The following is a 23,986-nucleotide window of genomic DNA, read 5'->3' as shown; positions in this document are numbered from 1 at the left end:
AAAGTCATCTAATTCCTAACAGACGACTCGTAAATGCGAAATTATGGAACTATATGCAATGTTTTCCCAACTCATTACGAAAGTCCTCATAAATTTATTTCAGAAAAAAAAATTGATGCTCCAAGGCGCCAGATCCATGAGCCAATACACACGAAAAAACAAAAGAATAGACTAATTCCTAAAAGTTGACTCGTAAGTGTGAAAATATGCCTTAAAATGGTGGGACTATACGCAATACTTCACCTTAATTAAAAAAACATAAATGTCAGCTAAACTCAAGGTAAAAAATACGTTTATATGTATCACATAGCTCTTTTAACGCCCAAAAGGACAAATAGTAAAAACATTCTCGATTTTTCCAATTTAGAAACACGAACTAACCCTTGTTCCATTGAACACTAGAATGCCAAATCCAATATAAAAGGTAAAGAATCCTACACAACAATATGATCAAATCCATCTCACTAAGTATTATACATCACAGGATTGAACTCCAATAGACCCTGAGCAAATCTCAAAAGAAATAAAGCTTTCGCAACGATCCAAAGATATTCCTGGTAAGCACAATAGAAGAGACTGTTAACGAAGCAAATGTTTCTCCGGTAACACCAGATGTGCAACCTAATAGTATTTTTGCATTGCTAGCTTAGCATTTTTATCTGGATGCTGAGATTGCAAATCGTACTCATTGCAGTAAAAACATTTACCTGGAAAAACCTAGCAGCACTCCAAGATCTGAATACCGATAATACACCTTAAAAACGAGCAGCATTCAAAGCTTTCTTACAGCTTGCAGAAACATCATATATACAGCCAGACCCCCAATCGTTGTCTCACTTTTAAAAAGCAGACTTATCTATTGGTACAGTTAAACAGAATTCTGCAATAAGTGACCAGCCAGTATGAAACATGAACGTAAGAGTAACCCAGTATACAAGAACTAAGGATTCACTTGGTAATCAACAGCCATTGCTTCAGGACCCATGGTAGCATCCTCCGATCCACTCTTGTTATGATCATCAACTACATTCCTCATCTCTTCGACCAAACTCCTTTGCTCTTCCTCTATTGTGTTCTGCAACTCATCAACCTGAAAAGGAAAAAAAAAGCTTTGAACATTCAGGAAAAGATTTGTGCCACTTTCACCAATTAAGGTTTCCTCTATTGCAGATGGAAGTACTACTTAAAAAGTTCTATGTATCTACACAGTATTTCCAAACATGGGTAATCTCGTATTCAAGTCTTAGCAGTGGTGTCAAAGATGAAAACCATAATAAAAACCTAAGAACTGCTCAATTAGATAAATAAAAGAAACACCAATTGGATAAATAAAAGAATTTAAAATGAAGAGATTGGTTGAGGATATTACATGATTTATATTAATTAGGTTTCGGTTCAATTTGATTTATTGCTGTAACTATGCCTAGATTTGCGATGTGAAAGTTGTAACATGTGAAATGCCACATTGAAGCTGCACCAAGTTGTGCAAAGAGTTGCATGGCTCCAACAAACCTTATCCTAGTATCCTATTGCCAAAATCCTCACTGTTGGTTGCGATGTGTCGATCAAGCTTGCCAAAGTTTGATTTATGAACCAGCGGATGATACAATTACAGTATCTCCATTTGCTGAAGTTCTTATCACACTCGCCTGGATGACAACTCAACCCAATTATGATCCATCCTTTCTCACTCTCTGACACTACTACTAGCAATGTATGCTAGTCTGATTGTTAATGTCAATGATATTCTCATAACCCGCAATGACCAAGAAATTTCTCAATTAAAGAAACATTTGTTAAACCACTTAGAGACCAAAACCTTGGGAAATTAAAGAAAATACCCTTGAACATGCAGGAGGAAACTAGCTCTTAGATGGTAAATATTTTGACACTCCTATAGATTCAAAGGTCAAGCTCATTCTAGATAGGCATCACAATCATGGTGAATCATCTTCCATGCCAAAACAATAAAAATAATATTAGATATCACCGATCTTTTTCCTTGAAATATGTGAGTATAAGAACTTTAAAAAGTTACATGCTTCAACTTACAATCCACCAATGCATAGTATCTAAAGAGCCAATCCTTACCAATTATAACATCATAGTCCTAAAAAGGCATTCCAATCAAGTCTTAGACTTTGAACCATGAAGGGACAATCTCAATAAACCCGGTTACAATCACTTGATGACTCAAAGGATGAGCAAACATATTTTCACACACTATGATTGTCACTGCTATGAAAATTTGTACCCTTTTATCCAAACGCGGAAAACTAATCTTAAAGATCTAGTTACTCAAATTTAAGGAGATAGAAAATTTTGCACCGTAACACCTTGTTTTAGAATATGTCGAGCACGGTCTTGATTCTCAAAATTACATTATACCTTCACAAGATACTTCTTTTATTTGGGGTTTAGACTTCCTCTACTGCTCACTGAGCATCCATCCCTTGGTAAAAGCAAGTTCTCCACAGATCAACTAAGCATCCCAATATTGCTAGTGTCTCATAATTCATTTGTTTTTTTATATATATCTGAGGTCATAATTTTCTAACCAATAAGCACAGATTATACAAAAAAAGAAATATTCTTTAAATAGAAGTTTCTAAATAACATGAAAATTTGGATTTCAAGAAAACCGGAAAACTTTACATAAATTAAAAAGTGGGCAATCATAATGTTCTATGAAAATTGGGGTGTTACATTGTCCGCCTTTTCTCACATACACCTTAATTCTTAAAATGTCACTCATACTACATCTGATTTAAGTAGTCATGCATAGCAAGCCTAATTTAGTAAATTAGATAACAAGATAATAACATGCTATAATAGATTAAAGTCATTGATAATGTGAAAGTTCTTTAAGTTGTCGGTAAATAAATTTAAATCTAATAAGAGAAGTCAAAACACCAAGAACCTATCAAGAAAAAAAATCAAAACTAGGAAAGAAAATCAATCAGTTTCTCTTTTCCTCTTCCTCTGATTCTGTGCATTAGAATCGAAAGTATTTAATGTGTACACATACTTCAGCACCTCTTGAGATTAAGGGTGGCGTTGGTCAGTTCGGTTTGGTTTTGCAAAAGTTCAACTCAGTTTTTTGACTTTCGATTTTAGAAACCGAAACGTAATAATTTCGGTTTGGTCTCATCGGTTCGGTTTTTCAGTTTTGGGCCTGTCAGACTAAAAAGTGGGTCTCACAATTAATCTTATTTATTTGGGATATTTTTTAGCAACACCACCAGTTTTTTATTCAAGAAAAATAGCACAATACATCATAGCAGATATTGGCTAAGAAAATGAGACCAATCCAGAAATTAAACAAAAAGACAAAGTTAGAAAAATGGAGACCAACATAAAAAAGAGATGTGTTGGTTTGGAAGTTTGGATATATGCTGCGGAACTTATGTAAGAACGGAAAAGGAATTAAGGAAGCATTAGACTTGTGCTTCTTCAGAATAAGAATCAGTTTTAAGCTAAGGGATAATGCTAAGGAAACCAAAAGCATTAACGGAAGGTAAGTTTGCAGCAAGATACATACCACATGCAATAAAAGGGCAAACTGCTTTTTACGAAGGTCCAATGTCCTCGAACTAGCAGTATTCTCTGCTTCCAACATAGCTATCTCTTTCTCAAGCTCTGTTATAACCTTCTGAGTTTCTGATCTTGGAGGCTGCATAGCAATCAATTTCCTGATAGCCTCGCCCTCTTCTTTGTGCTTCCTTTCAACCTTGCTTTCTTCGAGTTGCCTCTTGAGATCTTCTATGTCAGCCTGAGCCTGTACAATTTGCTTGTTGATTTCACCCTTCAGGTCATTAAAATTCTCCTTTTCTCTAACATTCGCATCTATGACTACTTTGCTCTTTAGGAGCGGAATCTCAAAAGTATTTAGCTCTTGCAAGAATGCTTTGGCAAGTCTTTCACAATCATTGTAGTTATCAGCTTCCTTCTCTATCTCCAAAGCAAAAGTAGTGAACTTCTTCTGAAGTTTCTTCAGTGGTGGTTCACCTCTGGTGGTGGTTGTCCGAGTCAGAAGTCTATGCTTAATAATTATATCGTCTTCAAGTGGGCCAAATGCATAATGTGATGCCACTGCCTCCCCCTTTCCAGCAAATTTCCTACCTTTTATCGACATTTATTTTGATTCTTCTATCCTGAAATAAACATCTCTTACAGATTAGCATCCAATATATACTAGATCATGGGCAGAGACTTATAGCTTCCCTAGTCACCTCTGAAAGAGGTTAAATGGCTAGACAGCTGTTTCTTTATCTAGTGAAATCAGGATACTAAAGAAATACAAGTAATAATATTCTAAGAGGTTTGATATTATTTTACAAGTAATATTCCGTTTGTCCACAATTTATTTGACACATTTCCCTTTTTAGCTTGTCACAAAAAGAATGGTATGTTTCTATATTTCTTTTTTTTTTTGAGAAAAGGTATGTTTCTATATTTCTTTTATGACCGTGATGTCCGAGTCATCTTTTGCGCACCTCAACTAATTCCATGGGATACCTGCCACCTCCCACCAGCAACAAGTATCAAATTACTCTGTCCACCAAGGCTTCACCTAGTGTATTTTGAAAACAACTTAACTTGAAATTTTTCAGTTTACCCCCTTAGTGAGATGATTTATAGTCACATAAATGTCATGATGTGTTTTAAACCACAAATTTCAAAAGTCTTTCTTTCATAGACTTTTGTGCAGAATCATTTCATTTTTGTAAATTTCTAATTGTTCCAAAGTCTAATAAACTGAATTAATCAAATTCAATTCTTCTCATTGTATCTAGGAGTATTCATTCACTCGAAACTACTCGACTTCTGTTTCTACTTTCCCTAAGCAATAACAAGCTTAATCGGATTACAGGTGTTAGTGAAAAGATGGAATATAACTAAATTAAGAGAAATGTATGGCAGTGATTAGTCTAAAAGATGTCCAATCATAAGGAAGGAGTGAAAGAGAAAGAAGGATATACCTGATAATGAGAATTTGGAGTAGATGCCGGAACAAGTTTCGCCGGAAAAAATGTCGTCGTTGTCCGACCGGCGAAAGTAGAAGCCCCCGTTCTTCAATTTAGGGTTGTATTGAATATATTGTGTTCTTCAGTAATTGTAGTGAATATATATTGTATCATATTATATTGGCCTATTATATTTATATAATATGTCACATCAATAATTTGAATGAAAAATAAAGATGAAATGAGATTAAAAAAAATTAAGATAACGATGCTATTATATCAAATTAATGTTACATAATAAAATGAGATTTTTCATCGTTAACTAATTATGAATTTAAAGAATACACTATTAGATAATTTAAGATGCAATCAAAATAAACATAATATTTAAACTATTGATGCAATACAATACAATCAATTTGTTCACCAATTGTTAATGCGAATTCAATACCAATAAGTCGATAAACTTATTTTTGAGATTGAATTGTTTATTATGGTTATATTTTTACCATTATTTTTAGCTAGTAAATTTTTATACAATGGTCAAGAATTGTAATATAAATAAAATTTATAACACTTTGCTTAAATCATATAGATCTGGTGGTAATTCTTTTTTAGACAATTTTATTACTTTCTTTTGTCTAAATTTATGCGATATAATTTAATTTCAGAATGTCAAACAAGAAAATATTTGATCATGGTTTATATATGTTCTTTAAATTGTTGATTAATGTGACTAATAGCACATTTTATATAACCTTGCAAAATTGGTTGCCTCAGACAATCAAACATGGTCTTCAAAGGGGCTGTTAAAGCAATAACCATGAACTTACTTGAATAAATCTCAACTAATTTCACGAGATATCTATCCAACACAAGTACGAAGTAACTCCATCCACCAACGATTACTCGAACAAACCTCATCTAATTTCACAAGATACTATCCAACACAACTGTGAAGTAACCATTCACCAACAATTACTCTTAACAAACCTAAAGTAATTTCATGAGATACCTACCAACAAAGGTACGAAGTAACTCTATCCACCAATGCTTACGGCAATCATACAACCTATTGCTTCTTTACACTGCCATTGTTATCCAATGGTTAACCTTTCAATCATCCCTCCCAACATAACTAGGAAAAACAAACTGAGAGCTCCAAAATTTACTCATTGACAAAAAAAGCCATAAAGAAGAGGTATAATGGATGATCATAATTCTCAGCTTCATATGCTTTCAGAGTAACATTTCCATTTCATGAGTAAACGCACTTGAACAAAAAGAGCGACGATAAATACTAGAAATAAAGTTTCAGAACAACTCAAAAACTAGCAAAAATACAGCCTGACAAGGCTCAATCCGGATAGAGAGTTCCTTCTCGTGTTGACCTTAAATTTTGTTGAAGGCAACAATATCACAGCTCTGGACGTATTCGTTGATGGGCTCTTCTGTTAGGCGTTCCTCAATGAGGGTATCCACAGAGACAAGGTCATCGACGATGGTAAGCATGATCTGCAATTTCTTAATCCCGTATCCAACAGGGACCAATTTGGCTGTCAAAGAGATGAGAACAGCTAGTCAGTAACAAACTAAGATAATACAACAGTTCAAGCAATGGGTAAAGAGTGGAATAGATATAATAAGTCATACATGCTCCCCAGAGAAGCCCTTCCATCTGAACACCACGAACAGCCTCCTCCAGTTTCTTCATATCGGTTTCATCATCCCAAGGCTTAACGTCCATAAGAACGGATGACTTTCCACCTACAAAAGTAAGGGAAGATCAGAATGAAGCAGATTAAAGATGTACTTGAGCAAACGAACATATTTTCTTTCTATAATCCAATTCTGAAGTGTTTTTTTGTATTTTTCCAGAGTCAATTTCTTTCTTCACTTTTTTATACATCATTCGCATATAAAAGTAGTTGTGCATTGTATACGAAAGCAACTAAGAAGGAATGTCAATGCTCACTCTCTTTCTTCTTGGTAGATGCCTTAGCAGCCTCCCTTGATTCTGCTGCTGCCTTCTCCTCCTCTGTCTCTTCTCCAAAGAGATCAATATCATCATCGTCATCGTCATCAGCGGCAGGCTGCAAACATTTCATGTGTCAAACTACACTTGGACATAGAGAAAATCAAGATAATCAAATGTCCCCTACTATATGAATGAACAATTGCCACTATAACATCGCAATATAATAAAATAGATCAGTTGAGTACTATTGAGTAACGGTGGTACGTCAAAGCCTTTAGTTATGCAGACCAAGCACGAGAAGGTTGATACAGAAATATAACCAATACATAACATATCCAGTAATATCTATTTAGAAGAACAAATGTGCGAGCACGTAGGACCATACAAGGTAGCTTTCCGAAAAATACATTCAATTCAGTTTGATATATACGTTATTTTCATTGATGAACTGCCTTGAAATTTACAAACCATTCAAGGTGGAATTCTGACCATTATGTTTTTGGTTTGGCGAATGTCACTGGCTACTAGGAAGCCACGGCACTACCTCAGCCTTTATGCTCTTCTTTTTATTTTCTTCCTCACAATTCAACACATCTTCTAAAAGTTTTACTCAAAAGAGAGAAAGAGAAGGGGAAAAGAGATTTAAGTTGAGACACTTGGTTAACAGCTTAAACAGAATAACAAAAACAATACAATTCACGGAGCTTTATTGCCACAACAGAGTGGAATATCACAGACAACATTATATTTTATTTTTTTAAGTATCATATAGACAGTATTCACAACAATTTTTTTCAAGTCATAAATTTTGTATTGATAAATGGGCAGAAAACAACCATATAAACAAGTTAATAACACATGCTAAATTCACTTTAAATATAAAAAACATCCCTAGAAAGTAATAGAACACATTTTACTCCCTCAATTTCAATTTGTTTGTATTACTTTCGTTTTTAGTTAGTTTCAAAAAGAATGCATCTTTCCTTTATTAGAAACTCTTTAATTTTAACTTCCCACATGGCATGTGTACGACAGCAAGATGAAAGGGCATTATGGTACATCTATATATATATATATATTTAGTTTAAGACCACAAGATTAAAAAATAGTTCTTTACTTTCTTAAACTTGTGCCATGTTGAAACCAAACAAATAAATTGAAACGGAGAGGGAATTTTTTTATTATAAAACCCAATTACACCGATACAAAATAGTGACAACCAAGATCCTTGTAATAAAAGCAAATGCAAACATCTTATTAGATGAACTGAATTATTAACGATCTTCTCTACATAGTAATAAGCAAAACAAAAGTGGTCAATGCCAACAGATAAAACACTTCAACAGTATAGTAAGTACCTTGGCAGCTTCCTTAGCAGGTGCAGCTTCAGCAGGAGCAGCTTGGCTTCCGAATCTCACACCAACAGCTTTCCCAGGAAAACTAAACACCAAGATCATCATTAATCACAAAAACAACAAAACCTCAACAAAGATTCTGACTTCCAAAAAAGTTGAAATATTAAAGAACAATATAAACAGTAGCATTAAGAAGAATAATCAAAGAGAGGTGTGGCTGCCAAATCTCACACACACAGCACTCCCATGAAAAATAAGCTCCAAAATTCATCATCAATCACAAAGACAACCAATAAAACCACTAAAGATTCCAACTTTCAAAGCAAAAACACTTGGAAAGCCAAAGAACAATAAAAACAGTAGCATTAAAAAGCATATTCAAAGAAAAGTCACCGCTGCCAACTCTAACACCTACAGCTTTCCTGGGAAAACTGAACTCCAAGCTCCAAATTGTAACACTTCACCAACCAACCGCAAGAGGAAGAGATCTTGTAAGATACTAGTTTATAATTCGCACTCATAAATTTCCTCACAAATTTGAAAGCAAATCTCAATGGATCGAATGCTCAAAGCTGCAAGAATTTCCAGTTCTCTCGACCTTTCAAATTTCTCTTAAGACAAGTACCTAGTTATTCAACTTTTCTCACATCTAAGATCCACAATTCATCATCAATCACAAAGACAACAAAAAAGGCACTAAAGATTATAACTTCCAAAGCAAAAACACTCAACAAACTCAAAGAACAATATAATCAGTAGCATTAAAAAGTAGAATCAAATAAAAGCAATGACTATCAAATCTAACACACCCCAACTTTTCCATAAAAATTAAACTCCAAGATTCATCATTCATCAAAAAGACAACAAAAACCCAACCAAAGATTCAATCTTCCAAAGAGAAAAAAAAATTGAAACAACCAAAGAACAATACAACCAGAAACATTAAGAAGAATAATCAACTGCCAACTCCCACACCCACAAGCGTTCCCAGGACAATTGAGCTTCAAAATTCATCACTAATCACACAAACACACTAAAGAATCCAACTTTCACAACAAAACATTATCCAAATCAATAAAAACAGTACAAAAACAGCATAAAAAGACAAAATCTACCTTGAGGCAAGTTTTGCAGAAACAGCTTGGTACCATTTACTAGCATTGGGGTAAAGATCTGAACTGGGTTGTTCAGAAATTGCCCCATATACCTTAATATCATCCTTAGTCAGCTGATCTCTGTAAAAAACACATCCAAAAAAAAATAAAAAATAAAAATAACACAGATTACAAATCTGAAAAAAAAAAAAAACTTACCCAGAAATATAAGTTTTTCCAGAAAGATGGTCATTAACAGACTTAAGACCAGCTTCAGTGTGAAGATTTGAGAAAGTTACAGCCATTGTTGAAGAAATAAAAGAGGAGATTTGAGATTTGAGGCTGTAAGGTTTTGGTTGGCGAAAGAGAAGGCTTTTGGGGATGAAAAAAAGTGGAATTTATATATGAGGTATTTCAAGAAACCCTAGAGGTATATGCTTTTTTTGAAAATCCATTAACTAAAATTGTTTATTTAAAAGAAATAGCCAAAAAAAAAAAAGGAAATTAAAGTTATGCGTATTAGTTATGCAGGGTTTAGTTATGGAGGGTTTAGTTATGCAGGGTTTAGTTATACAGGTATTAGTTATGTAGGTATTAATTATACAAATATTAGTTTCATAGATATTATTTATGTAGGATTTAGTTATGTAGAAATTATATTACATAAATTATAACTTATTGATTATTTAATTTATTATAAATTAATATACTTTTTAAAAAAATCGGAAATTATAAAATCCATGCTTATAAACAAGCAGTATCCAAAATAAATAAATTGCAACAGTCTCTCGAGGGTGGGTGGTGTAAAAACGACGAAACTCAAAAACACTCCAGGGGGTCGTTCTGGTTTTTTTTTGGGTGGTTGTGTGTGTGGAATAACGTAACTACAAGTTACAGAAATAGATTAAATCCTTTTTTAAAAAAAGAAAAGATATAACTCCTTAATTTTGTAAATTAATATACATTATTATTTACAAACAAATAAGTAGGAAAACAAATTAAGGGTAAATATGTAATTTTATTATTTTAATACATGTATAACTAATACCTTCATAACTTATTCTACCTTCTACCCTGCATAAAATTATACATAGATTTCTTCATAAGTTATGTAAGTATTAGCTATGTGGCATTACAAAAATACACCCAAACACCACATAAAATCAATACATGTATAACTTTTATACAACATTGGAGACACACCAACCAAACATTGTATAAAATTTATACATGAATAATTTTAATTCTATTTACAAACCAAACATGGTACAAAATTAATTCATGAATAACAAAGTTATTCATGTATTAACTTTGCCCTTATCCAGTAACCAAACGGCTCCTAGAGGTATATGCTTTTCTTGAAAATCCATTAACTAAAATTGTTTATTTAAAAGAAATAGCCAAAAAAAAAAAGAAGGAAATTACAGACTAACATTTGTTTTCAAGTGATTACTTTAAAAAAAAAAAATTGATTCATAATATTATATTTTGTAAAAGAATGATTTGTATTTAGCGTGAATAGATTATTTATACCGTGTGAAAGAATTATATTAAAGAATAATTAATTATTACTATTGTTGATTAGTGATAGTTATAAAATTATGTGTTTATAAATGTTTTTTTATATAAAAAGAACATGAAGATATGTGAGTTATCAATGCAGAACCTAAGGATATTATGTTTATTAATTATGGTTTACTCATTAACACCTTGTTTGTAGGGTTGTTACTTGTTGTATTGTATTGTATTGTATTGTATTGTATTTGTTGTATTGTTAGTTTATATACAAAGTTTATTTTGATTGTTAGTTAAATTCTATTGTATCGTAGATAACAACGAAAAGACCGATTTTATGTAACGACCGGTTTGGTGTGATTGCGTCATTACCTTGATATTTTCGTCTCATTTTATCTTTATTTAATAATCATATTTAATAACCATATTTTTCTTATGACAAGGGAAACTCGTAGCCGCTACCCTTTGGATGCGCACATGGTAAAACCCCTTCTCCTATGCAATAGCTCACAAACCACATAGGAGAGGTAACCCTGCACCAGGCAAGCCTGGTGTGACGAGCTCGACTCAGAAGGCAAACCGCTAAGGCAAGGGGTTTCGAAATTGAGACCTTTAACATGGAAGTCCCAAACCCAAATCATTGGGTCACCACAAAGGTGATCTTACCTTTTTCATAATAACTCTACTACGTATCCTACATTTCTTGTAGGTTCATCACTCAAATTATGGATGTGTGTCATTATGTAATGACGGAAAATAATACAATATATCCAAATATGATTCATTAAAACAATACAGTACAATACAATACAATATATAACAACCATCCAAACAAAGTGTAAGTAATTAAGATTGTTTAAGAATTGAGAAAAAATGGATAGTTTTTACAACTTGTAATTTTACGAGGAGTGAAATACAATTTAAGATATTCAAATTGCATATAAAAAAAAGTCAACTTCAAATCAATTTGATTTTAAAATCAGGTTCAATTGAGATTATTTCAAATATTCTCTCAGCTTCAATTTATGTGTATGTTTAATTTATAGTCTATCTAAAAAATAATATTTTTTATATTTGAAATTATTAATTTGGAGATAGGTTAATTTGAAGTTAAAATTTTATTTGAAAATATAATTTAAATTTCATAAATTATATTTTTTCTTTAATAAAAAAATAAAAAATACCACAATTCATAAAAAGTAAAAACTATCAAAATATTACCAATTATGTGTGACCGTTTGGAGGAGGAGGTAACTTTGGGTTTTGGAGAGGGAGACAATTTTGAAAGAATTACGTTTTTTTAATAAATATTGGTTGGTAAAATAGGGATTAAATTCAGGTTTTCCTTTTTAGTCTAAGAGTTTTCTATAATATTTACTTTTTCTTTTCGTTAGAGTTTACATTAATGGCAAAATATTTAGTTTTTTTGGTTAAGTATCTATAAAATATTTAGTTTCCTTTTAGTTTAGTACATATATGGAAAATAACTTATTTTTCTTATGTTATTCTCCTTATAAATAAGATGTAAACACAAAGAACAACTATTCATTCTGTATTTATTTTTTTCTCGTTTCTTCAATTCTATAAGAAAAGGTGTTCTCTAAAAAAGACGACTCAGGAACTTACACACCTTTCTCTTATTCAGAATGAAGAACATTTGTATTTCTCTTCTAGTTTTGCTTGTTGTGGCTTTAGGTATATATGATTTATACAATTATTTGTTGTTCTTTGTCCTTTCGATTAATCTTTCTTCTTTATTACTATAACCAAGAGTGTAAGAAAAATATTTTGAATTTTTTTCTTAATTTTTCGTGTTCTATTGGTGAATACTTTGGATTTTTTTAGAAATGTAAATTTCTTCAAAATCTGAAAAATAACTTTCTTGATGAAAACAGGAAACATAAATTTCAAAGGTAATATTATGTTTATTCTCTCCTTCTTACCCCAACACCTTACCCCAAACCCACATATTCTTGATTGGGATAATATTTTTTATTTACTTATCAGATACAAGAAAATCACTTATTTTTCAAGAAATTTTGTAACCTATTTGTTGTGCTTAGAGTTTTAAGATACTTTTTCTAGAATCGATTTATTTGATAATTATAGTTTTAAAATTAGTCTATGCATATCTCTCGATTAATTATTTTCTTTTTTGATATTTTTATGACAGTTGAAGCAAATGCACCGAAATATCCTCCATCAAATGAAGACAAGTGTGAAGCAATTTTTGAGAATTTTGGTTGTGTGGATTCATCAAATGAATGCGAAAAACATTGCATAGAATCATGTTATAAAGGTGTAGGTGATATTTATAGTTATTGTGATTTTGAAAAAAATTGCCATTGTCATCCTATGAGAGGTGCACCTTGTCCTCCTTTACCTAATTGCCCCTTAGTTACCAAAAAGAAAAATGTTACATCAATATTTTAATTTATTGATTAAATTATTAATGAGAATTATCTATCAATTTTTTTCCATTATTATATCTTTTTATAGTTGATTTGATTTTAATAAAATAAGTTAAAAGTGAAATCAAATCGAACCAACATTATATAAATTTTATATTTTGAAATACTTATTATAATGTAATTTGTAACTATTCATTAAATATTTATAATACATATTTCTTAATATATCATTATAAGTTTGAATTTACAATTTTTAATGATCCAGTAAGTCTTTGTAGAATTATAGCTCATAAATTTCTACTAACTTAAATCAAATCATATTTATTTTCATAGATTTAAGTCTTGTTAGTTTGATTTGGTTTATAAGCTTAAAATATCGAGAAATATAATTGATCTATATTCAACTCACCCTTAGCTCCGCCCTAGACAACTTCAAAATTGCCTGATGTTATCATCCCTACTTTTATTCAAATATTGAATTATAAACTAGCATATCATAGTGATGAAAATATGAGTGAATATGGACTCGTCTTTTACCCAATTCATTTTGTCACCTAACCCACTTTTACATTATATAAAATACAAGTGTGTCAGATTATTGCTCATTTTATATTGACTCAATTTAAACTTTAAATCTATTAATATTTGATTCAACCTCCATTTACCACCATTACATATAAAAACAAACGTTGATTTCAAAACAAAACTTTAAATTTGAACATCATATTATTTGTATGAACACATAATAAAATTGTTTATTTAGACCAACATGAATTGTGGTGCACTGGTGGGAGTGCTTCATTCTTAACCAGAGGTCTCGGGTTCGAGTACTGGGTATGGAGAAAATCATGTTGGGAGTGTCACCCCCGAATGGGCCCTGCAGAGCGCGATTCAAATTTAGTCAGAGCTCCAATGTGGGCACCGGGTGGGAAACCAAAAAAAAAAAAAAATTATTTAGATTTTTTTATTTATTTAAATAAAGGTGAAAATAAACAGAGGGAAGTCAATTTAGTAATTAATATAATCATATTCGTAAATATACCAAATTAATTAAAATTTGGAATTAAATCATAAACGTACCTAAAGAAATATTATTTAAAATCTAAAACAACTTACCTTAAGAAGACTTCGACTCCCATTTATAATTTTTATTATTCTTTCTCCTTTTGATTAACCTTTTAATTTAAATTTATAACTAAATGTGTATTCAATAGAAGCAAAATATTTTTTAGAAAAATAAGTTTTTTAGAATTTGGATTTTTTTTTTTTTAATGAAAATAGAAAAAATATAATTCAGAAGTGACATTATTGTCTTCTCCTCACTTCCAACACCTCAAATCCCAATATCGTCTCCGACCCACTTATTCATTAGAAACATATAAGAAAATGTGAAAATGAATACAATGTTTGTAGTAAGTTATCCAATATATATGAAGTGTGTCTATATCAAATAAAAAAATAATAGTATTAACCATTTTATATTGATCTAATTTTAAATCGTTCATATTTGATCCAGTTCACTCATTTATCACCAACAAACTCATTTCAAATTAAAACTACAAATGTAAATCTCAAATCATTTGTCCGAACATCTGTAAAGTTATTTATTTAGAAGAAATAGAAAAAGAGGGGGGAAATGAATAGGAAAACAAATTAAGGGGAAATTTAATTATAGTAGTCAAATCCAATAATAGTAGTCAAATTCATGAAAATGCCAAATTAATTAAAATTTTCCAGAAAATATCAACTCACCTAAAGAAGATTATTTAATTTAAAACAGTTTTCCTTGAAAATATTTTTAATTCCCATTATATAAAGCAAGATAATAATCATCTTTTACACACCTTTATTTGCCTAAGAATGAAGATCATTTGTGCTTCTCTTCTAGTCTTACTAGTTGTGGCTTCAGGTATTTATACAATTTTTGTTACTCATTTTTCTTTAAAGTTACAATTAAAGGGTATTCGATATGAAAGAAGATATTGATTTTTAAAAGATAAATACGTTTTTTTTTAAATCTAGAAAATGTCTTTTTTGATGGAAGTAGAAAAAAATAACTTTCAAAAGCGATATTCTGATTTGGTTGTCTTTTCCCCATTCCCAACACCACAAACTCCCTCTATCATCCCCTAACCCACCCACACCCTTTCGCCTCATATCCACCTTCGTCCCTATCCCGACCTCCCCACCCCTCAATCATATATATCTGCTCACATGTTATTGAGATAATATTTTCTATTTACTTATTAAAATCAAAAAATAATTTATTTTTCATAAAATATTTTTCGTGTAAAACATCTTTCTTTACATCAAACACATTAAAAAGAATTGATCTATCTAACACGTCTAGATTTTTAGATATCTTTTTTGTATATGGAGCTCCTTTCATTTTCTTTTCTCACCACTTTTTCTAAGTTCTTGCCTAGATTGACAACACATAGAATAAATTAAAATCAATGGATAAGATATAATTAATTTAAAATATATATCTAAATTATAGTCTAGATACTTTGGTGAATTAAATCTTAATAATTTATTTTAGTTTAAACAATCCAAGAAAGAACTTAGATAGATTAATGAGAAGAGAAATAGAAAGGAGTCGAATTCATATTTATGCCTTAAAGACATTTACAAAAATGTGATCAATAATGAGTATAATGGTTATATACTACAATCATGTAGTAAATTATCCAATATATATATATATATATATATCAATCTTTTCAGCAACACAAATATTAAATAATTCTGCCTATTAAAGTTTGAATAGAACTATCAACTAGTGTTGAGTTGCAGAACATTTTTTATTTCAACTTTTTTATGTTTTTTTTTTATGACAGTTGAAGCAAATGCACCAAAATACCCTCCATCAAATGAAGACAAATGTGAAGCAATTTTTGAGAATTTTGGTTGTGTGGATTCATCAAATGAATGTGAAAAACATTGTATAGAATCATGTTACAAAGGTGTTGGTGATATTTATAGTTATTGTGATGATACTAAAAATTGTCATTGTCATCCTATGAGAGGTGCTCCTTGTCCTCCTCTACCTAATTGCCCCTTAGTCACCAAAAAGAAAAATGTCACATCTATATTTCATTGATTAAATTATTAAAGAGAATCAAATATCGAAGAGAATTATTTGTTTAGTTTTTTTCTTGAAATTTTTTACTATACTTTTTATTGTCATATTTCCTTTTTTATATTAGTTTGATTTGTTGTACTTGAGTCAAGATCTTTGGAAACAGTTTATAATATCTATTAAAATTAGGATAAGATTTGTACACTTTATTTTTTCAGATTTCGTATATGAAATTTCGCTGAATATGTTATTCTTGAACAACTCTTTCAGACTTTCACTATATCTCAATAAAATAATACCAAAATGTTATTTTCAACATTTCCTCTTTTCCCAAAAACTAGGGGAATAGAGGTGGATGCAACGTTTCTTCACCAAGTTCATCTAAGTTTAATATTTTCGATGTGTGTAAATTTATTTACACACATAATAAACTGAATAAAATTGTAACAAATGTAAATGTTGATGTAGTTTAAAAAATGTATTGTGGTTCAGTTCTAAAAATTAAAAATTAGAGTTGTCAAATATGACCCCAAAAGTTGATGATCTAACTTGTCCAAAATATTATGATTTTGGCACAACAAATTTATTCACTCTAAATTCAAACAAGTATTAGAAAATTTACTCATCCAAATTATAATATGTGGCACACAAACCCATAACTTTAGCGTGAAAAGCATTTTCACGATCCCTTTCTTATCACTGAACCATATTCAATCAATTTTATAAGGAATTCACAAGTTAAAATACATAGATATTTATTTAATTTTCTAATACAAATACATGGTCTATGGAAAAGCTACTGGATTAGTCTGAATCACCACAAACCCCCACCTAGCTCCGCCTCTGGACTGGCACAACCAATTTATTCACTTAAAATTCAGACAAGCATGAACAAAGATCAAACTAGGGAAGTCCATACAACATAGTAGAAAATTAAAAATAGTACAAACAAACAAACAATACATTATAACATAAAACTTAATTAAAATTATTGATTCCCTCTTTTCCTAGAGCTTATATGGTTTCAATGCTGCTTCAATTTCAGTGGTGTCACTAAAATAATATCCCAAATATTCTGTATATGAAAATGATTTGAATAATGGTGGATTGTTCTCGTTTATAAGTAATTTTGCAGGTTCAATTATGCACTCAATTGGACTTATTAAGCTGCCCAATGATGTTCTATCAGATGTTGAATTTGTCACAACTCTATGCACTCCAGATGATAGCTTTCCATTTGTGACAACCTACACACACAATCACATCGCAGTGACGTACGCAGAATTTTTCGTAAGCGATATCAATATTTAAAGAAGTGAATAAATTAATAAGTCATTGATGTCCTGTGTATAACTTGTGTATCATAAAAAAAAATTAAAAAAAATATCTCCATTCTAATTTATGTGACAAAATTTGAATAGATATAGAGTTTAAGAAAAGAAGAATGATTTTTCAAACATGTGGTCATAAACATGTCATAACATTTATGTTATTATAAAACTTTTGAAACGTGTAATCTAAAACACTATATAACATTTGTATGACATGTTAAAAGAGAAGTTTAAGTTAAATCATTTCAAAATTTAAAAAGTTGTCATTCTTTTATAAAACGGACTGAATAATAAAATATTTCCACATAAGGAATGCATATGTATTTAACAATGAATTTTATCCCCTAAACCAAATATCTCAACTATTTTGGCAAAGAGCGCTAACACTAGATATAATAAACTTTTTTCTAACGTGAACCTGAATTAGTCGATTTGAAGTAAGAAGTGTACAATACCTTTAAGATCAAACCATTGATGACGACAAGTGCACCAGGAATTGGTTCAACACCAAACCATTTGCCATCTTTGTCTCTCACATGCAATCCACTTAGTTCTTGTTGGACCAAATTGATAAGTGCACCATCACAATGTTCACCTATACCTATTGTTGAGTTTGGGTCTGGACATTGTGGGTAGTGATGGGTCACCATGAGTTGAGTTTGACTATGTTCTTGGGTCAAATACCCAACTTCAAGCCCAAGTCCTTCACACATTAAGTCCAAAATCCTTAAGCTCAATTTCCTTAGCTCCAATGCATATTCACCTATCACTTCTCTGAAAATGAAAACAAATAATAAAAGATTAATATAAGGATGTTTTACATAAATTGCCGATTCGATTCACTGTTTATTTTTTCTAACTAGTATACATAGATTAATACATGATTATACACGTGTTATACATGAATTGTATGTACATTATACATTCACATGCTATTTTTAGTTTAAATAGTTGGGTGGAGCAGATTATCTTAGTAGTTCAGTTGGTTAGCCATTATTCATTAACTAACATTAATAATAAGAACTTTTCAACTATTTTGCCCTAAGTAGTAGTAGTAATAAGAAAAAATTTCTTAGTTATTTCATGCCCGTGGTGTTTGGTCCAGCTTCCCGCACCTCAATTAATTTCACAGATACCTGTCACACACATAAGAAGAATTACCTAATTTTTTTTTTGTATCCGTTGAGTTTTGAACCTGAGATCTTTGAATTCTCAACCACTTCATTGATCACTAAGCCACACCCTTGGACATTTTTCTTAGTTCATAATCGCCTTTTATTGAAACCGCATAACCAATAATAACAAAAACATGTTTTGGGCTCCCAAAAGTTTGGTCCAACAGACTACAATTAATCACACTTCAATATGGATATCGAACACCAATATAGTACAATCAATGTATAAAATATACCTATATTTTTGTGGTTTTTCAGGCCAAGAATTGATGACATCTTGAGTGAGAGGATGACAACCATGTCCAAAAGTGTCTTTCCAAAAGACAGTGTCCTTGACATTATTAGTGTTTGAACCATTCTTGTTTGGTGCGTATTCTTTTTCAATGTAAAGCTTTGGCCTTTGGTCAATTGATGGTTCAAAATCACTTAACCCCTCATCTTTCTCAACAAATTTTGCTTTGTCCTCAATTGGCAACTTAAAGAACTCTTTGCAAACTGATAATGCATCAACCATTAGGGTTTCTGACACTCCATGGTTGATCACCTGTAATAGTGGGTAAAGTTCAGTTACATCATCAACGTGATAATGAGTAATTTAATGAGTTTATTGTGATCTACTGTGTAAAGTAGAGTGACCATATGTTAAATCTCCATATTGTAATCACCACATTATATTCCTGGTATAACTTGTTTTCAAATCAAACGATCCCTAAAAATGGTATAAAATTGTCAATAACTAGCTAGTTAGAGCAACCGAACGTCAAAGCGGATGAAAAGAACTAGTTAGTGACCCAAAGTGGATATCAAATTCTAGGTCTCCCCCCCCGCACAAAATAATAATAATAAGTCCCCAAAGTTAATACTAAATACTGATACCGGGTGGAAAATAAAAAAGCTAGTCAAAACCCTTTTTAAGATATCAAACACCAGATAAGAAATAAATAAAAAAGCTAAAAACATTCTAGTATCCAATATAATCCCTATATTATAATCTCAGTATAACTTGTTCGTGAATCAAATGACTCCTATTATATGATGTCAAAAACAATCGATCGATATTAATCTCAATACATATATTAGACATTGGGTGAAAATTTCTAAAAATTAGTTAGAGTTCCAAAACGAACATCAAAGATAATATTTCAGGTAGAAAAAGTGTAACCTGAAAGAGACCAAAGTTAGCAGAAGCTTTGATGATTTGTTGAATAGATTGAGTTGAAGATTGTGATAAATCAATAACTGGAATATGTTTACCAATTGGTACATCTGCATTTACTCTTTTTTCTAATGGAACAACATATTTTTCTGGAATTGAATTCACTTCTGATGACCAACTTGAAACTAGTGATGCCATTTAATTAATTGCTTTGATAATAATAATTCTAGAAATAATTGATTTGTGAGGTTCCAAAGGTTTTGTTATGGACTTATTTATAGTGATGATTGGTAGGGAATAGTGAACGATGGTAATATTTCAGATAGGTAATAGTAAATAATGGTCGATGTAATATTAAGTAGGAAAAGTGAACGGTTGTGGATTAGTGTGGATGCAAAACACTATTTCTTCGTTTCATTTTGATTTATGTAACATTTTTCGCTTACAAACTATGTCTATATACACATCTATTTCTTTCTTTGTTTTTTTTTAAAAAAAAATTTTGTATGATATTTGCTATAAAGTTCGACTAATTCAGATTTACGTTGAAAAGTGTGACACCCCTTCTTAAGATACGAAGTCTATATCAGCAAAATACATGAGATATGTTTAATATATAAGTAAGTAGGTCTTATCCTCTACTAACTGCGTGTTTTAAAGTCGTACGGATCTAGGTTCAGGTCAATATCACTAATGGACTGGGCGTTACAAAAAGTCCTAATTTAAGGATAAAACACTCTCTATCAATAAAGACGGATTTTGAGTCTAAACTTTTTGGATTCAAATTTTAAGATTTTTAGCTTGAATGCATCGTATTTAAAAATTATGGGTTTATTATATCTACTATTCATTACATATATTAGTAATTTTTTGCACATAAATTATGCTCCTTGTTAAAAATATTAAATTCAGATAAATTTATGTGCTATAATGTAACATGCATCTGCCTCTACTAATTAATTATATTTAAAAATTTATACTCAAAATTTGAATTCAAACTCTTCGACAGGGAATGTAAAAAATATTATTACACCTGCTCTATAACTTTTTGGTGGTATATACAATGATTGTTATATATGCAACACGTTAAATCTTCATAACATTTTTTTAAAGAAAAAAATCAGACGTAAACATTATTTGTTATAATAAAATTAAATTAAAAAGAAATAATTGACTACAAGTTAATTATAATGAGGTCACAATTTTAATTTTCTCTGTTTATTCAGGAAAAAACACGAGGTCGTGTCGGAGATTATTAAATAGTCTTATTTTATTTATTACTTAGAAATAAATGTTTTTCTACTGCGAAGTAATGAAAAATTTGTGCTATAAAGTAAGATTTTACAATCATTTTTCGTCAAATTGGCTCACTGAAAAAAATACATGTTGGAAAATAGATTTTCGTTGAAATAGTAAATATTTTTCTAATTTTTCTGTATGAAAACAACATAGATACAAAAACTGCATGACTTATGTATATTAAATGATAGGCAAATATTATTATTATTTTTTTCCTCACAAATTCAATCGAGGATTAGAGTAGAAGATTAGTAGGTAGTCAAGCGCTTTCTTTTATTTCTCACCCGGTGTCCGATACCTACATTAGAGCCCAACTAAATCCGTTCATTTAAACCTGTTAATTAATTATTTTAGTCTATTTTAACACTATAACAAAACAACTTTTAACAACAATAAATATTATACTCATTAACAAAGAGTGTTAAACCTTTACTTACATTAGTAATTACTATTAGATCCAATATCGCTATAGACTTTAGGGACATTTACAAAAAAAAGTTTCAATTACCGCTAAAAATATATATTTAGCGATAATTAAGCTATATCATTTTTGATGTAATGTAATCCAACTAAATTGATCTATATCTACATATTATTAGCTTGATTTTTTTTTAGTTCAAGTACGTTTTCACTCATTATCGTATCTAACAATATATTCAATATAATATTATAAATGAGATATGAAAAAGATAGAATACACGTAAATCTTATCTCTATCTAATAAAAATAAATAAACTATTTTTGATAGATTCCCGACTAAAAAAATAAAATAAAAAAATAATAGAAAGCACTAATAACAACATGATAATAAGATAAAATGTCATCGTACCTACTCTTGAATAATATCAAATTCACCTTATCATTTAAATAATTGTCTGTTCTAATAATTGTTGAAAAAAACATTATTTTATACCCCTAAAAATGTCCCTCCCATTGTGAATTCTGCCAAAAAGAAAATATAAGATAAAAAAGAAAATATTTGTCCTCACATACTGCTTTAGTGTAATTAGTCGTCGTTGATAAGTGAGGCTTACTTTAGTGATTGATCATCTTTATTATTAATCGAATGGTTGAAGGTTTAAGTCATATCGAGAAAGCGAGAATACTGTTAATTTTTCTAATGGGTGGGGAAAAAAATGTTAGCAGCCATTGCATCATGATAAGAAGGGATGTAATAAAATGCCAGATATCTGGGATACATAGATAAATATCTTAGTTTTTTTTGTCTCCCTTCCATCTCGTTTGCCACTTTTCTATGTATCTAGTATCTCAGATACATGTGAATCACACTAGATACATATAAATACATATATCAAGTCTAGTGTGTATCTAGTGTGATTCACATGTATTTGAGATACATAGACAGATCTCACTCGCTTACCTCTTGTTCTCGCTCGCCTCTCTCCCTATTTCAGTGTATGTGATAGCAAAAAACATGTGTCTAGCTGTATCTGACTTCAAATTTGATATGAAACTATTAATTAGTGATATAATTAATGTAGTAAAACAAATTCATCCATAATTTCATTATCCGTCTATTTGTATATTTTTGAACAGGTTAATAACTTATTTATAATTAATTGAAGTTATTTTGATCCACTTAATTTAGTCTTTGAAAATTGGGCTTATATACGTCTCATTTTATTTTTTATATTTTTAGAAAATCTTACCTCCGTCACTTAAACAAGAAATTGATAAATATATTATATAGTAGATAAATGTTAAAGTTCACATTCCTCTAAGAAATTGCTTAGATAAATATATTTATAGTAGATAAATGTTAAAGTTCACATTCCTCTACCCTTCGAGAAGCGTATGTAATATACATGAAAATTATTAAATTAAATATCATTAAATGTACTAATATACATGAAAGTTATTAAATTAAATATCATTAAATATCCTACATTACCCGTATGAGATTTACATGAAAATAAATTTACGGAAGTAATTATTAAATTAAATATCCTACCTTGATTGTATTTCCAAAGTTCGAAGAGTTTTTGTAGAGATGAATTACTCATGAATAATATCTCTTTTTAAATATATTTTCTTTTATATATTACAATATCTCAAAAGTATTTTATAATTCATTAATCTATAACTAGAAAACAAAAAGAGTCCACAAAATCATGAGACACTATTAAAAAATAAATAGAAATTAGCGACGAATAAATTTTGTAGCTAAACAATAAAATCATTGCTAATATTATTTAGCGGTGAATTAACAAGGAATTTCATAGCTAATTTCATTTTTCTCGAAGTGAGAAAGTAAAAAATGAATATCAACACATTTTTATGATAAACTGAATTACCCAAAGAAAAAAAGAAACAAATTTAAACTACTTTTGCATCTAGTTTTTTCTATGAATAAGTCCGGAGTATATTATATTTCCCTTTTAAGCTATACTGAAAAGATTGTGTTGTGATATACATTAAATAACCACGTTAAAAAATTCTCTTCTTCTTGGTAAAATCATTTGTACCATAATTAACATGATTCTGGGTTGTGGTAGGATGATTCGGTCTCTCCCATCTTAATTAGAAGTTTTAAGTTTGAATTTTTGAGAACGAAAATAATTAAGTTGAAGGTGTTGTCCTCAAAAATGATCCTGCCCCACTA

The 23,986-nt window shown here is 30.3% G+C and overlaps 3 protein-coding genes across 3 annotated transcripts; all 3 read right to left on the bottom strand.

Annotated features, from left to right (window-relative positions):
* Positions 1-737: 737 nt before the first annotated feature.
* On the bottom strand, positions 738-5,097 carry LOC125833004 (THO complex subunit 7A-like). Its single transcript, XM_049512170.1, has 3 exons — positions 4,983-5,097; positions 3,542-4,154; positions 738-1,090 (listed from the first exon to the last, which is right to left on the bottom strand). The coding sequence occupies exons 2-3, from the start codon at positions 4,133-4,135 to the stop codon at positions 941-943; spliced, it is 744 nt and encodes a 247-aa protein (XP_049368127.1). The 5' UTR covers positions 4,136-4,154; positions 4,983-5,097; the 3' UTR covers positions 738-940.
* Positions 5,098-6,154: 1,057 nt separating this feature from the next.
* LOC125833006 (elongation factor 1-beta 2) lies at positions 6,155-9,778 on the bottom strand. Its single transcript, XM_049512171.1, has 6 exons — positions 9,614-9,778; positions 9,416-9,535; positions 8,304-8,385; positions 6,943-7,060; positions 6,621-6,734; positions 6,155-6,523 (listed from the first exon to the last, which is right to left on the bottom strand). Exons 1-6 carry the CDS (start codon positions 9,697-9,699, stop codon positions 6,360-6,362), a joined length of 684 nt encoding a protein of 227 aa, XP_049368128.1. The 5' UTR covers positions 9,700-9,778; the 3' UTR covers positions 6,155-6,359.
* A 7,321-nt stretch (positions 9,779-17,099) lies between these two features.
* LOC125833001 (hyoscyamine 6-dioxygenase-like) lies at positions 17,100-20,368 on the bottom strand. The gene is made up of 4 exons (XM_049512167.1): positions 20,071-20,368; positions 19,145-19,452; positions 18,189-18,507; positions 17,100-17,649 (listed from the first exon to the last, which is right to left on the bottom strand). The coding sequence occupies exons 1-4, from the start codon at positions 20,260-20,262 to the stop codon at positions 17,410-17,412; spliced, it is 1,059 nt and encodes a 352-aa protein (XP_049368124.1). The 5' UTR covers positions 20,263-20,368; the 3' UTR covers positions 17,100-17,409.
* Positions 20,369-23,986: the final 3,618 nt, after the last annotated feature.

The sequence above is a fragment of the Solanum verrucosum genome, unplaced genomic scaffold, assembly GCF_900185275.1.
Source record: "Solanum verrucosum unplaced genomic scaffold, falcon-dt-bn FXZP01000016.1, whole genome shotgun sequence".
Classification (NCBI taxonomy): Eukaryota; Viridiplantae; Streptophyta; class Magnoliopsida; order Solanales; family Solanaceae; genus Solanum; species Solanum verrucosum.
Note: the sequence above shows the minus strand (reverse complement) of the source record. Positions and strands in the feature narration are given on the sequence as shown.